This window comes from Schistocerca nitens, chromosome 6, assembly GCF_023898315.1.
Source record: "Schistocerca nitens isolate TAMUIC-IGC-003100 chromosome 6, iqSchNite1.1, whole genome shotgun sequence".
Taxonomy (NCBI): domain Eukaryota; kingdom Metazoa; phylum Arthropoda; class Insecta; order Orthoptera; family Acrididae; genus Schistocerca; species Schistocerca nitens.
In genome coordinates this window covers 294,136,142-294,149,671 of record NC_064619.1, presented here as the reverse complement: position 1 = coordinate 294,149,671, position 13,530 = coordinate 294,136,142, and the positions used below count along the sequence as shown (strand labels likewise).

Genomic DNA, 13,530 nt, shown 5'->3' with positions numbered 1-13,530 from the left:
AGTGTTTTCAGATTATCCATGTAACTAAATACCTTTCAGTAGTAGTTCTTCATCCACAAATTATGCTGCTATCTAATAAAATAAGAAATATGTAGCTTGACTATTTGATGGTTAATTCAAAATCTGAAATTTGTTAGTAAAATGTTTCCATTGAAAGAAATTATTGCTTGTTAAATGTGCTTACCTGCTTTCAATAGTTGTGTATTCATTTTTAAGGCAGTATTATTAGAAATGTATTAGGAGTTGCTGGTTCATTGAATCAGGTTTTCACACATAGTGGATGACAAATAATCATTGAAAGTATTCCATTATTATTAATATGATTTTTTTGGGTTACATTACCTTGATACTTTTTCTTACCTAATACTTTTCCATAAAGTGTTCATTATTCTTGCAGCATTATTCTGAAAGTTACATATTTTATTGTCATGACACATTCTTTTGACCTGTCTTAGTTCCCTGAAAGTTTTATTAGTTATTGTAGTGAGTTACCAAAGACAACATGTCAGCTTTGATATAAAAGTTATTAGTTCTAAGTTGTGGTGTGATGAAGTTAGTTATCCATTGCAGCAATCTTTGAGTTTTAGGATCTCAGAAATTTCTTGTGCGTGCAGGTAGAAAGGAGGTGGAGGTGGAGGTGGTAACATTTCCTCATTCCCAATTCAACTTCCTTGATTTTTCCACGTTGGAGTTGTAGGAAATAGTTTACAGAAGTTGCCATAAACTACAGTTAGCAGTTAATGAAACTGCTGACCGAACTACCATCAAATTGCCTGCTTCAGATTTGTTAGCCTTATAATTTACTATATGGTAGGCATAATTTCTTACAGTGTACTGTGGATAAAATGTGTCACAAGAGATCTTTACTTGATCTCTATTGTGCAATGCTTAAGTAACAATCATTATTTTTGCTGGCTAGGTCATCTGGCCTTTTCAGATTTAATAGTCTAGATCTTTCTAGCATATCCCACAGTTACATGTTTCTGAGGACATATGGTGGTTTTCAGCATGTTTCAACCAGTGAATTCATAATCATTAATTTCAGCTCTTGCTATACAGAAACCTAGTTCCTTCCCTAGGTGGATTCTTTTCAAGCAGATGTTTTGCAGTTACAAATTTTCTCTTTTGTCTTGGGTCCTGGATTCACAGGAATCAACATATACAAATTAAGAAATGAAAATGATTTGTGCAGAGCTGCCATTTTTATGCCTTTTGACCAGGAAGTGTTCAAGCTAAACGCAAGAAATGTCTTACAGTGGCCAATGTGGAAATACCCTTACTAAACACACTATGTCAGTAACTAACTTGTAATTCCTTGTAATTGCAGATTCAGTCGCAGCTGTGTAGTTGACAAGGATAAAAGAAACCAGTGTCGTTACTGCCGTCTACGCAAATGTTTTAAAGCTGGAATGAAGAAGGAAGGTAAATTTAACAGAAACATTGCTTCCATTGTAGACTAAAATTGGTTTGTCAAACTTAACCATTCTGTAATTTATTTAACAGACTGCGCAGAACAAATTTAACAATTTTTGTAATCATACGGAAAGTAATTATGAGGGTTGGAACTTAAATAGTGGCAAACTATTTATTCTCAACCGATACAAGAGAGTTACTTGTTTGCTCCAGTTACTGTCCTTCAGAGTAGTCACCAGCATTGTGTTGAACTTTTTGCCAGCGATGTGGAACACGTAGTATACCGTTAGCAGAGCCTGTTCTGTTGATGGTGCGAATGTGGAATGGTCTAGTGCCTGTCGAATCTCTGGAACAGTTCTGAAGCGAATGCCACCATCAGTGCACAGTATTACTGCTCGTTTTTGGAGCATCACCTGTGACCAGCTTTGTGAAAGAAGCGGCGACAATTTCTGCACAACCCATCCACCCATTTTGCACAACAATATGCGGGCGCATACAGCGCAAGCTATGGTGGCTCTGTTCGGTCGATGCAACTGGGAAGTGCTGTACCGTCCACCATACTCATTGGACTTACGTCCTTGTGACACAATGCTGTGGACTACTTTGAAGGACAGTAACAGGTGAAAACATGTACCTCTTTTGTATCAGTTGTGAATAAATGATTGCCACTATTTAAGTTCCAACCCTCGTATTTTCTACGCACTTTACTTTCTTTAAGCTTTTTGTCTTCTGTACACTTCACATCTAATATAAAAATATTTGCTACTGCTGCTGCAAATAATTCTGCAGTTAGGCTCATTAGAATTTATCAGTGGTACAAAGTGACAGCAATTTTGTATGTTCGATCAGTTTTAAAATCATATTCTGCTGAAAGTGAGTCAATAAGAGGCTTTCAGAACTAGCATTGTCATCCTTTTAGCAAGTATCTAATAAATGGAGATGAGCCATGGACAAGTTAAAACTGTTTGTTAGTCCAGCAGTCTTGCTCTAGTGGATCAGCTGGTGAAAACGCTACCTATAGTCCGTGAGACGAGTGATTGGTACCGACAGTTCCGGCGGGCAGACGGCGCTGTTGCCGAACGTGGCTCACAGCACGCGGCGCCCTGTCTGCTACACGCATTCTCTAGCAGCAGAAATAAAAGCGAGACAAAATACAAGTCGTATTGGTACGCGTGAATTTATTTAAAGTTGATGCTTGAAATATATTAACTCAAAAACTGATAAGAGCTATTTAGTACAAGTATCTAAGATGCTGAAACATAATAAAGTTATTTGTTAAACTTCACAACTGAAATGAAAACTATTTTCGCAAGTTGTTGAACATTAGCAGTTTTGGTTTCCATTGTTAAGTATTAGCATTATTAATTTGTTCTACTACAAGCTACAGAATAATTGGTCAGTGTATTAAGAGTTATAATCTGAAGAAAGTACTCACAATATGATGATCTGGTTGTAGATCGATAGCAAACTCCCTCCTTACATTCCTGAATACGTTGTAGTTACTGTAATGGAAAAACACCACTCACATCACTGTCAGAATCTGATTTGACATTGTCTTCCTCAGCACTACTCAAACTATCACTGCTCTCTCCCAGATGTATAATTAAATTTTCGATGCATTATTCCACAACCCCTTCGGTTTTGGCCGCCTCTCTGATGGCACTTGCAGTGCTGTTTACAATTTTAGCCCATGTCTCGCTTGTCACTTTATTGATAGCTGCTGGAAGGAGAGTTTCCACTTCAGAGATCGTGAATTTTTTATTGTTTGCAGCAATGTAATTTTTTATCTGCGCCCACACTCCTTCAATTGCATGGAAGTGACAGTGGTATGGAGGAAGCCGAACGATTTCATGCCCGTGCCTTTTAGCAATCTCGTCAATTACATATGTTGGAAATTGGGGTTTCTTTTGTGCCACAATTTCGAGCAGTTCCGCCTTCCTTAAATCTTCTCTGAAATCTACTTTTCGCCGTTTCAACCACTGAATGATATCGTCTTTTTTTGTTGCCAAGGTTGGTGCCTTATCGTGAACAACGGAATGATAAGGCACATTCTCCATAACGATCACTGATGGACTTGTCAGATTCGTCATAAGCGATGTCTTGAACCATTCTTGAAATACTACACTGTTCATTTCTTCATGGTAATCTCCCGTCTTTTTTGACCGAAACATTTTCAAGCAGTTTGGTACAAAACCTTTCAATGTTCCTGCATGTAAGACAATAATACGCCCTCATTTGCCAACAGGCACTGCCATTGTCCCCTCGGGCGTTCCATCATTCCAGCCTCTGCGTAAAGAATGCCTGGCATTGACCCAAGTTTCATCTAACCACACTATACTTTTGAATTCCACACCCATGATCCTGCACAGAAATCTGCACCACCATGCAACAACATCTGTCCTTTCCATTAATATTTTGCGTCCGTTAAACAGTGAATAGCGAAGCCTATGTCTTTCAACACTGTACGCAATGAAAATTTGCTCCCTTTAAAAAGATCGTCTTTCTGAAGCGACACCAGTAATTTAGATAGAGTGGGATGTTCCCTTCTCTTATAATAGCTGTATATATGACGACGAATAGTGTCTTTCTGAAAATCGTCCAAAGCTGTCACCTGCTTATTTCTCGGTTGCTTCTTTCCTGGTGTGTGCAGCTTTGTTGTGCCACTCTTGTCACAATCTACACTATACTGTTCTTTCCCTATCTTTACAACAGTGTTCTTACTTATTTTCAATGCTGCTGCAATTCTCTTCACAACCTGAACAACAGGAATTAAGGGCCCACCTTTGTCCTTTTCTTTCTCAAAGTAATCCCTCACAGAGCACACGAATTCACGGGCCTGGGTGTGTAGCACACTTTTCTTCCTCCGTTTCACTTCTTGTGTTGGGCTGGTACTACCCGCCGCACTAGACATTGTTTACAACGAAACATAAACGAAGAAACACTAAAAACAACAAAAACTAAATAAACTGCGAATTCAACTTCAGACAAATGACGAGCGACCGCACCGCCTGCACGCGAGACACTGGTAAGTTTCATAAGCGCGCGCGACCGGGTTTCAGAGCGGCAACGTGGCCCTAGCTACCCGCTCAAAGTCAGGCCATCATTGGCTGCCTGCCTGCGGTCGCTAGGCAACGGAAAGACGCTACCGAGCTGTCAATACCAAAGACTCGTCTCCCAGACTATAGAAAAGGCAAGTTTGAGTTCTGGTTCAGCATATAGAATGAGTCACCATCATCACAACATTTACATTGAAAGAAGCAAGATATAAAATTTTTGTCTCAAATTACAGCTGTCCAAAATGAGCGTGACAGGATAAGCTGCCGCCGAACAAGCCTTGAGGAGCATACAACAGGAAATGGGTTGTCACCAGCATCACTCCTTAATGCAGAACTGTTATCACGCCAAGTAGGAGCTGCTCTGGAGGTGAGTCAGCAAGCAAGTAAAACATGCTCAGTAATATTACAAGTGTACCTTTGTGCTTAACTTTCTCTCTCTTTAAATTTTTATTAGAGGAGCCCTGTTCAATCTTGTTATTGGTAACTCTTAACAAACGTACTTCTCATGGAGGAAACTAACACTCTGCTAAAGTAGAATGCATAATTCAGTTTCTTAAACAGATTTTGATTATAGTTTTGTTACAGGGGCATTGCTTCATAAGCTAAAGAAGAATGGCAAAAAAATGTTTCGTCTCTTCTTTTTAGTTATTGAGATAAAACTGGTTTTTTAATTTAAAAAAATGAGTTTTTCATGATCTACTCTTCCTCAGTGAGAAATCTAGACTGTACCACTAATCTGACAAGTATTATAAGTAAATTATTATTTCCTGTTGTTTATGCACTGAACTATTTTAGGTAGTCAGAAGAAACTTCTATACACAACAAATTTTTGTTATTTGGTCATGCAAGAAGAAAACCTACTGAAGTATTACATCCTACTGATAAGCCCAAACTTGGTTATTCATGTGATAGCTAAAACAATGACTCTGCTAATATCCTTCTTACTCCGTGAATAGTTATTGCATTTAAAATATTCTCATAGTTTGTGAAATAAAGTATACTTTGGAAAAAGTTTGTTCGTCCATAAATGTCGATTTCTGGGCCCCTTATAGTCAAATCCAAATAATAAGAAATAATGTAAACATTAGAAGAAAGCACAGATAGATTTGGATTTTGGAAATAAATATGTGGTGTAAGTGATAACTTGAAGGAGGGTAGACCAGAAAATGTATATCACACATTTAACATTGCGTGCTGATTAAGCATGAGTCTTCTCAGTTCATTGTTATCCCAAAATGAATAATATGCAAAGCCAATAACAAACATTGCCATCATCTTTTTTTTAAAGTCAAATTCTGTATGTATGAACTTAAAGCATCCAAAATGGTGTAAGTCACATAATTTGGCACTGTCACAGGAAACAAAAACTTGCAGTGCCATGATAAACAACTGTATTGCTGGCTCACATTAGCTGCAAGTTGTGTGTTTGCATTACTAATTTAAGATGATAAATGAAGCTGGTGGTGATCTAGTGAATCAAAACTGGTCATTAAGTAAAGAACAATGTTTTGACCAAAGACTGTTTCCAGTTCCCCAAGATCTTAAACACCGGGATGCTGTATTCTTCAGTTTGATTGTCACACCTCATTGCAGTGTTTTTGTATCATTTCTTTGCTGAAACCGTCTTCAGCAAGTTTTACACTATGTGATAAAAAATATCCGGACACCCCCCAAAACATGCATTTTTCATATTAGGTGCATTATGCTGTCACCTACTGCCAGGTACTCCATGTCAGCGACCTCAGTAGTCATTAGGCATAGTGAGAGAGCAGAATAGGGTGCTCTGCAGAACTCACAGACTTCAAACGTGGTTAGCTGATCAGGTGTCACTTGTGTCATATGCTCATACGCGGGATTTGCACACTCCTAACCTCTCTGGGTCCACTGTTTCTGATGTGACAGTGAAGTGGACACCTGAAGGGACATGTACAGCAAAAAAGTGTACAGGCTGACCTCATCTGTTAGCTGACAGAGACTGCCGACACTTGAAGAGGCTCGTAATGTGTAATAGGCAGACACCTATCCAGACCATCACACTGGAATTCCAAACTGCATCAGGATCCACTGCAAGTACTATGACAGATAGGTGGGAGGTGAGAAAACTTGGATTTCATGCTCGAGCGGCTGCCCATAAGCCACACATAAAACTGGTAAATGCCAAACGACGCCTCCTTGGTGTAAGGAGCGTAAACACTGGACAATTGAACAGTGGAAAAATGTTGTGTGAAGTGATGAATCACGGTACTCAATGTGGTGATCCGATGGCAAGGTGTGGGTATGGCGAGCCTGGTGAACATCATCTGCCAGTGTGTGTAATGCTAACAGTAAAATTTGGAGCAGTAGTGTTCTGATGTGGTTGTGTTTTTCATGTAGGGGGCTTGCACCTGTTGATATTATGTGCACAACCACAGCACAGGCCTACATTGATGTTTTAAGCACCTTCTTGCTTCCCATGGTTGAAGAGCGATTCGGGAATGGCGATTGCATCTTTTAACACAATTGAGCACCTTTTCATAATGCATGGCCTGTGGCGGAGTGGTTACACGACAATAACGTCCATGTAATGAATTGGCCTGCAGTGTGTCCATACCTGAATCCTATAGAACAACTTTGGTATGTTTTGGAACGCTGACTCGTGCCAGGTCTCACCGACAGACATCGATACCTCTCCTCAATGCAGCACTCTGTGAAGAATGGGCTGCCATTCCCGAAGAAAACTTCCAGCACCTGATTGAACGTATGCTGCAAGAGTGGAAGCTGTTATCAAGGCTAAGGATGGGCCAACACCATTTTGAATTCCAGCATTACCGATGGAGGGTGCCACAAACTTTTAAGTCATTCTCAACAAAGTGACTGGATACTTTTGATCACATAGTGTACATCTGAAAGAGAATCCACTATCACAGTGAATAATCATTCCAGACACCACTTTGTATGTATAAATTATGTCCCATGTCCATCATTATTTCTTTTTGGCTAACAGAACAGTGTCCACAAACTTTCATTGTGAAATTAACAAAATTGTTTCAAATAGTACAACAGTGCCAGAGTCATAATTAATAAGAGATTTTATTGTGTTGTCAAAGATTCTGACCTTAATGATTTAATATCATACTGGCATCAATACTGGGGGGAAATTTCATTTGGGTCAGAATGTAACATCAGAAGTAGATATTTTTGTGACTATTGCTTTTATATATTGCAGAAATAGTCTGTAATATTTTTCAAATTTTTCAGGAACTGTTGTACTTGGTTTGAAATGCAATACAAGAAACACAAGCTCATAACTATTTTTAGATAATTTTGTGTCCTGATAATACCAACAAAATAAACCAAATATACATGACATCAGTGTTTCCAATGTAGCCAGTTGACTGAACTTTCTGAATAAAATATGTCTTCCACTGCTTCTATTCGTCAAATAAAGCCAAATGGAGATTTATTAAAGATGACATCAGTTATAAATGTAAAGAACCTTAATTAGATGGAGCTAGCACTAATAGCTTTTATGTACAAAATAGTGGCTTTTAGGTTTGTGCTTGCCTTACATTGTTTTTTGGTTTTTGTTAGTCTCTTCTGTACAACTCAGTTATTTTTTCTCTTTCTGTAGCAAATTAGCACCCCAGATGCAAACTTCAATCTTGCAAACAAGCAGCTTGCCAACATCAATGATGTCTGTGACTCAATGAAGCAGCAGCTATTGGTGCTTGTAGAATGGGCAAAGTACATAAATGCTTTCACAGAATTGCCTTTGGATGATCAGGTAAGAAATATGACTTTCGCATTACTTTCAACTAACCCACACACAACTAAAATGTAGGGCATTAACACACTGAAACTTACAGTTGTGGTATCGTCTGAAATAATACTTCTAAAAAAATGTTTAGGCAGTTCATTTCTACAGAAAAATTAGTATGAAGTTATTAATTTTATTTAGAAGCATGTTCCTATAGATTGCATAAGTAATGGAGTGTATTATGTAACTTCCTTCATAGGACTGTAATAAAGCAAAAAGTTTGCTGCAGTTATAATGAAACCAACAGAAAAGTTGTATGTCGGCAGTATTTCAAAAAGAAAAGTGTGGCATTTTCTTAATTCTCTGAATTAGAATTACATGGAGTGAGACTAAAACATGTCGATCAGGTTTTTTGCCCTGCTGCTCTGCACTCACATTTTTCTCTCCTATGATTTATACAGATTAAATAAGTTTTCAGTCAAAATTACAAGCAGTATTTGTACACTTTCAGAAATTAAGTTTTTTGTGTAACTATTGCTAACATAAGTATCTAGTACAGTAGCTGTTACGCTACATTCTACTTCCACGACCTAATCCAGGGAAATTTTTTTGATTAAAATGTACAGTTACTAATACTTCATTTAGAATTATTTATTTTTGGATATAGAAAAATCGTGATTATAAGCTAGTATTTGATTTTTAATAACATTACATATTCACAAAATTGTGCCAACTTATTTTTTATTAAAACAATAATTTTAATGGTAAGGTTTTCAATATTATAAACATTTGAAAGTAAATTAGGCCTTTAATATGAAACAGTTACATTAAGCGAGACACCCTTTGGGGTCAAAATTTTTAATGCACAAGACCAAATGAGAACTTAATAATAAAATGTTTTTATGCCAAATATTTGTATTGTGGTAACAAACAATGTGTACATTATATTGTAAACAATAAAGATCTGAAATATTCAGCTCTTAAAAGTATCTTGAAATTGGTCTACTTGCTCTTTCAGAAGATGAATTTGCTCAAAACTTGATTCCCACATGCTCCTGAAGGGGGAAATAGTGTTGTAATAATTACTTTGTTTTTAAATGAAGATTACTGGATTTTGAATGGTGGTAATATGTTCAATAAAATTAAAGTAAATTTAAAGCACAGAAGTGGACAATTATGGAAATAAGATTCATTAATCAAACGTTCCATTTCTTAAAGATTGCTCAGTACATTGGAGTGTGTGCTATTACTGAAGACGTAAATTTGAAAACTCTGTTTTGCTTCAAAGTTAAATGTTACTTTAAGGTTTCATGATTTTTAAGAAGCTTTCAGATGGTCCTGAATATTAGTCATAAACATTACATGCTGTCCACATCTGTAGAACACATCAATGTATTATGTCATACCTTCAGTGAATATTTTATATTGTACACTGCAAAGAGAAGAGTGGTATGTTTATAATTTGTTTTGCTGTCCCCATTCTTTTGAAATAGAAAATTTGCAGCATTGTTTCGGTGTTGTTACAGGTTGCCTTCACTCCAGTTTCGTCACATCTGGTCACCCATCCTTTATACATATCTCAATTGGCTATATACAAGGGGTACACAAAAATTTGGAAATACTAAAATCACAACTCACTAATTACCTAATATGGTTTAGGAAGACCTTTGATGTTCAGAACAGCTTCCAGTAGTCTCAGAATGGATAAATACAGGTCCTGTGTGGTTTTAAAGGGGATTTTGTACCATTCTTCCTGCAAAAACAACAGCAAGTTCAGGTAGTGATGGAGGTTAATAGTCATCATGCACTGCAAAGTAGACCACAAAATCTTAATAATATTGAGATTTGGTGGCCAGACCATTTCATCCTTTTGCCCTCAAAATCAGTCCTGAGTGCTGTTAGCTGTGTGAAAATAGGCCCTATTGTGTTGGAACAGGGCTTGACCATTGGGAACAAACTTTGTAACATGGGATGGACCTGATCAACCAAAATGATCAAATAATCCTTGGCAGTAATGGAGCCTTGTAGAGTAACCGTGGGGACCACAGAATATCAAATCATCACCGAACATCTGCCATGTTTCATTCTTTGAATGTAATCTAGGTAGAAGTTGGAGGCACTCTAAAACAAAATAATCTGACAAAATTACTTTCTTCCATTCCTCCATAGTCCTGGTTCAGCACCTGGTTTTCCTGTTATGGGTATTTGCAGTAATGGTTTTGCAATTCCAGCTTGTCCTTTGGTTCCCAGCTTATGAAGCTTCTTTCGTGTTGTTTTTGGTGCTAATAGGATTCACAAGTGTGCTTTTCTATTCTGCATTGACTTTTGCATGTGTTGTCCTTTTATTTTTATCACAATCCTCTTCATTTTGGTCAAGAGTCCTCTTCAGTGACCATGTATCATGATCATGCAACACACTTTTGTCTGTGTTGTAATGTAGCAGATGATGATTTTCCACTTTCTCTGTGTGCAGTATAAATCTTCCATGCAGTGCCCCTTGAAACAAACAACACTTCAGCTACCTTCATTATGGAAGCCTCCACCACACGAGCACAATAAATTTACTCATATTCGAATACCCTTACCCCAACACAACATACTCGTACTACACAGAACGTTGTTTTGAGCATGACTGACACTTACAACATATAGAGGGCTTTGCAAGGTGCCCTTCATGGTCAAGTACAGCAGCACAACCTGCAGCCTTGTCTAGTTCTTGCATTTGTGTTCAATCATGTATTTCTTATGGTGTTTCCATATTTTTGTCCAACCACAGTAAACAAATCATTTGACATTCCTTCTGGAATGTCATTATTTTCACTATTCATTATATTTATTTCTCATTCATTTTTGAATGATAAAATTATACAAAACAACTTTTCTTACTTGTACCATTAGTGGGCCACCTTCCAACCTCAGTGATGAAATCTGATGTCCAGCCAACATAGGTTGTTTTGCCTGTTTTGTACTCTTGTTATTCTCAGTTGTTTCTTTTGTCATATTTTCATTACATCTTCACATCCTCTTCAGACATTTCTGAATTATTTTGTTTACTTCAACATATTCTGTCATATTGCTATTACATTTGTCTTGAAATTCCCAGTTTATCTTTAATAGTTGCCATCTGTCATTTGAGTTTTTCCTTTATACCTGCAACATACTTTCCTTTGTTAAATAATTTCCTTACCACCTGTCTGTATGATAGCTTAATTATTTTCTAAGGTGCTAAATGTGTTACTTAATTTACCTTGGTGTTCCACATTATTATTGTTACACAAATTCTCGTAATGTATATATGACATATTAGCTGATCAGCCCATTTCTTTGTAACTGTATGTAATTCCTCCCTTTCTTAAGTCCAATTCTTATTTATTATCTCCAGGCATAATGTGCCAAGGACAAATTGTACTAACTTCTTTGCAAATTATACTAACATTCTGTGTCTATCATTTCTTATATCATGTAAAAAGTTTCCCATGGAAAAACTGTTCTGTAATTTTGCCCTTCTTTTTCAGTGAAATTCTCAACTAACAGCATGATGTAGATTTGCCATTATATATCACCTTACATAACTCTTAATAGATACTGTAAAGATCTTCCCTTAATTATCAGTGTTGCAAATATTAATTTTAAAGACAGCATTGCTTCCAAGTGCAAACCATTTCACATGCAATGTACATTGACACCCAATGTTCAAGAAAGAAATCTTCACACACATTTTTAATTACTTGCTTAACTTGCAAATGGTGTCAGAACCTAGGGATAGCAATAACTGCATGGTCTTAGTGCAACTCACTAGATCCTGGGCTGTGGAAATTACATGGCTGAAGTGTAACAGCTTGTTTCCAGATCTCGAGGTTTTATTTTCAATCAGTATCAGTCACCACAGAGTCACAAACAGTGTCAGTTTTGACATTGTATCAATTAATACAGAACAAATGTATTGTGAAATCATACATTGTCTTCATAATTTCGACATGTGTAAAAGACATTCATGAACTGTTCATCACTGTCGCAGCATGAGTGATGCATTTGGTGTTAAAAAGAGGATAGTATATATACATAGGTGACAAATCATGGGATAGTGACATGCATATATAAAGATGGTGGTAGTATAATATACAAAAGTCATAAAAGGGCAGTGCATTGGCAGAACCATCATTCATACTCAGGTGATTCAAGTGAAGAGGTTTCCAACATGATCAGGGCCACACGATAGGAATTAAGACAGTAAACACAGAATAATAGTTCAAACTAGATGCAAGAGACATCCCATTTCTGAAATCATTAGGGCACTCAGTATTGTGAGGTGCACAGTGTTCAGACAGTGCTGAGAACACCGAATTTCAGGCATTACCTCTCATCTCGGACAGTGCAGTTACAGACAGCCTTTGCTTAGTGACCAAGAGCAGTGGTATTAATGTTTAAAGTTGTCAGTGCAAACAGACGAGGAACAATGATGACCGACACAAGTGCCTTGTTGACAGTGTGGCATCACCTGCAGTGCCTCTCCTGTGCTTGTGACCATTTCAGTTGGACAGTACTGGAAATCTGTGGCCTGGTCAGAACAGTCTCAATTCGAGTTGGTAAGAGCCGATGGTAGGGTTTGATTGCGGCGCAGGCCCCACAAAGTTGTTGTGGACTCGAGTTGTCAACAAGGCACTCAAACTGGTGGTGGCTCCATGACGGTGTGTGCTGTATTTTACAGGGTCCTCTGATCCAATTGAACTGATTGTTGACTGGAAATCATTATTGTTGGCCACTTGGAGACCATTTGCTGCCATTTGTGGGCTTCATGTTCCCAAACAATGATGTCATTTCACAGGACCATAGTCATTTGGGATTGGTTGGAAGAATATTCTGGACAGTTTGAGTGAATGATTTGACCACCCAGATCACCGATATTAATTGCATTGAACATTTATGGGACATAATCGAGAGGTCAGTTTGTGCACGAGATCCTGCACCAGCAACACTTGCATAATTATGGATGGCTATAGAGGCAGCATGACTCAATATTTCAGCAGGGGCTTCCAACATTTAGTTGAGTCCATGCCACATAGTTGTTGCACTATGCCATGCAAAAAGAGGTCCATAACAATGTTACTGGATATCCCATGACCTTTGTCACTTCAGTGTACATTGTGTATTGTTCCAGCAGGTTCCCCCAAAGTTCTATAAATCAAGCTAGTATATAGGTGAATACAGTCTTTAAATTTTTCCATCATTTCCATGTAAAGGATATTTCTGACCTGTGTAAATTCTTTGAGATTCATGAAAATGACATGTAACAAAATATTGTAAAAATAGTGTAAATATTTCCAG

The 13,530-nt window shown here is 37.5% G+C and overlaps 1 protein-coding gene across 8 annotated transcripts in view; it reads left to right on the top strand.

The window, feature by feature from the left end:
- The window catches only part of LOC126263678 (hepatocyte nuclear factor 4-gamma-like), a 684,513-nt gene that overhangs the window by 650,184 nt on the left and 20,799 nt on the right, over positions 1-13,530 (top strand). For all 8 annotated transcript variants that reach the window (XM_049960796.1, XM_049960795.1, XM_049960800.1 and 5 more), the window contains 3 exons: positions 1,328-1,422; positions 4,703-4,836; positions 8,080-8,232. In XM_049960796.1, the coding sequence (XP_049816753.1) occupies positions 1,328-1,422; positions 4,703-4,836; positions 8,080-8,232 (382 nt within the window). The remainder of the gene's footprint in view (positions 1-1,327; positions 1,423-4,702; positions 4,837-8,079; positions 8,233-13,530) is intronic.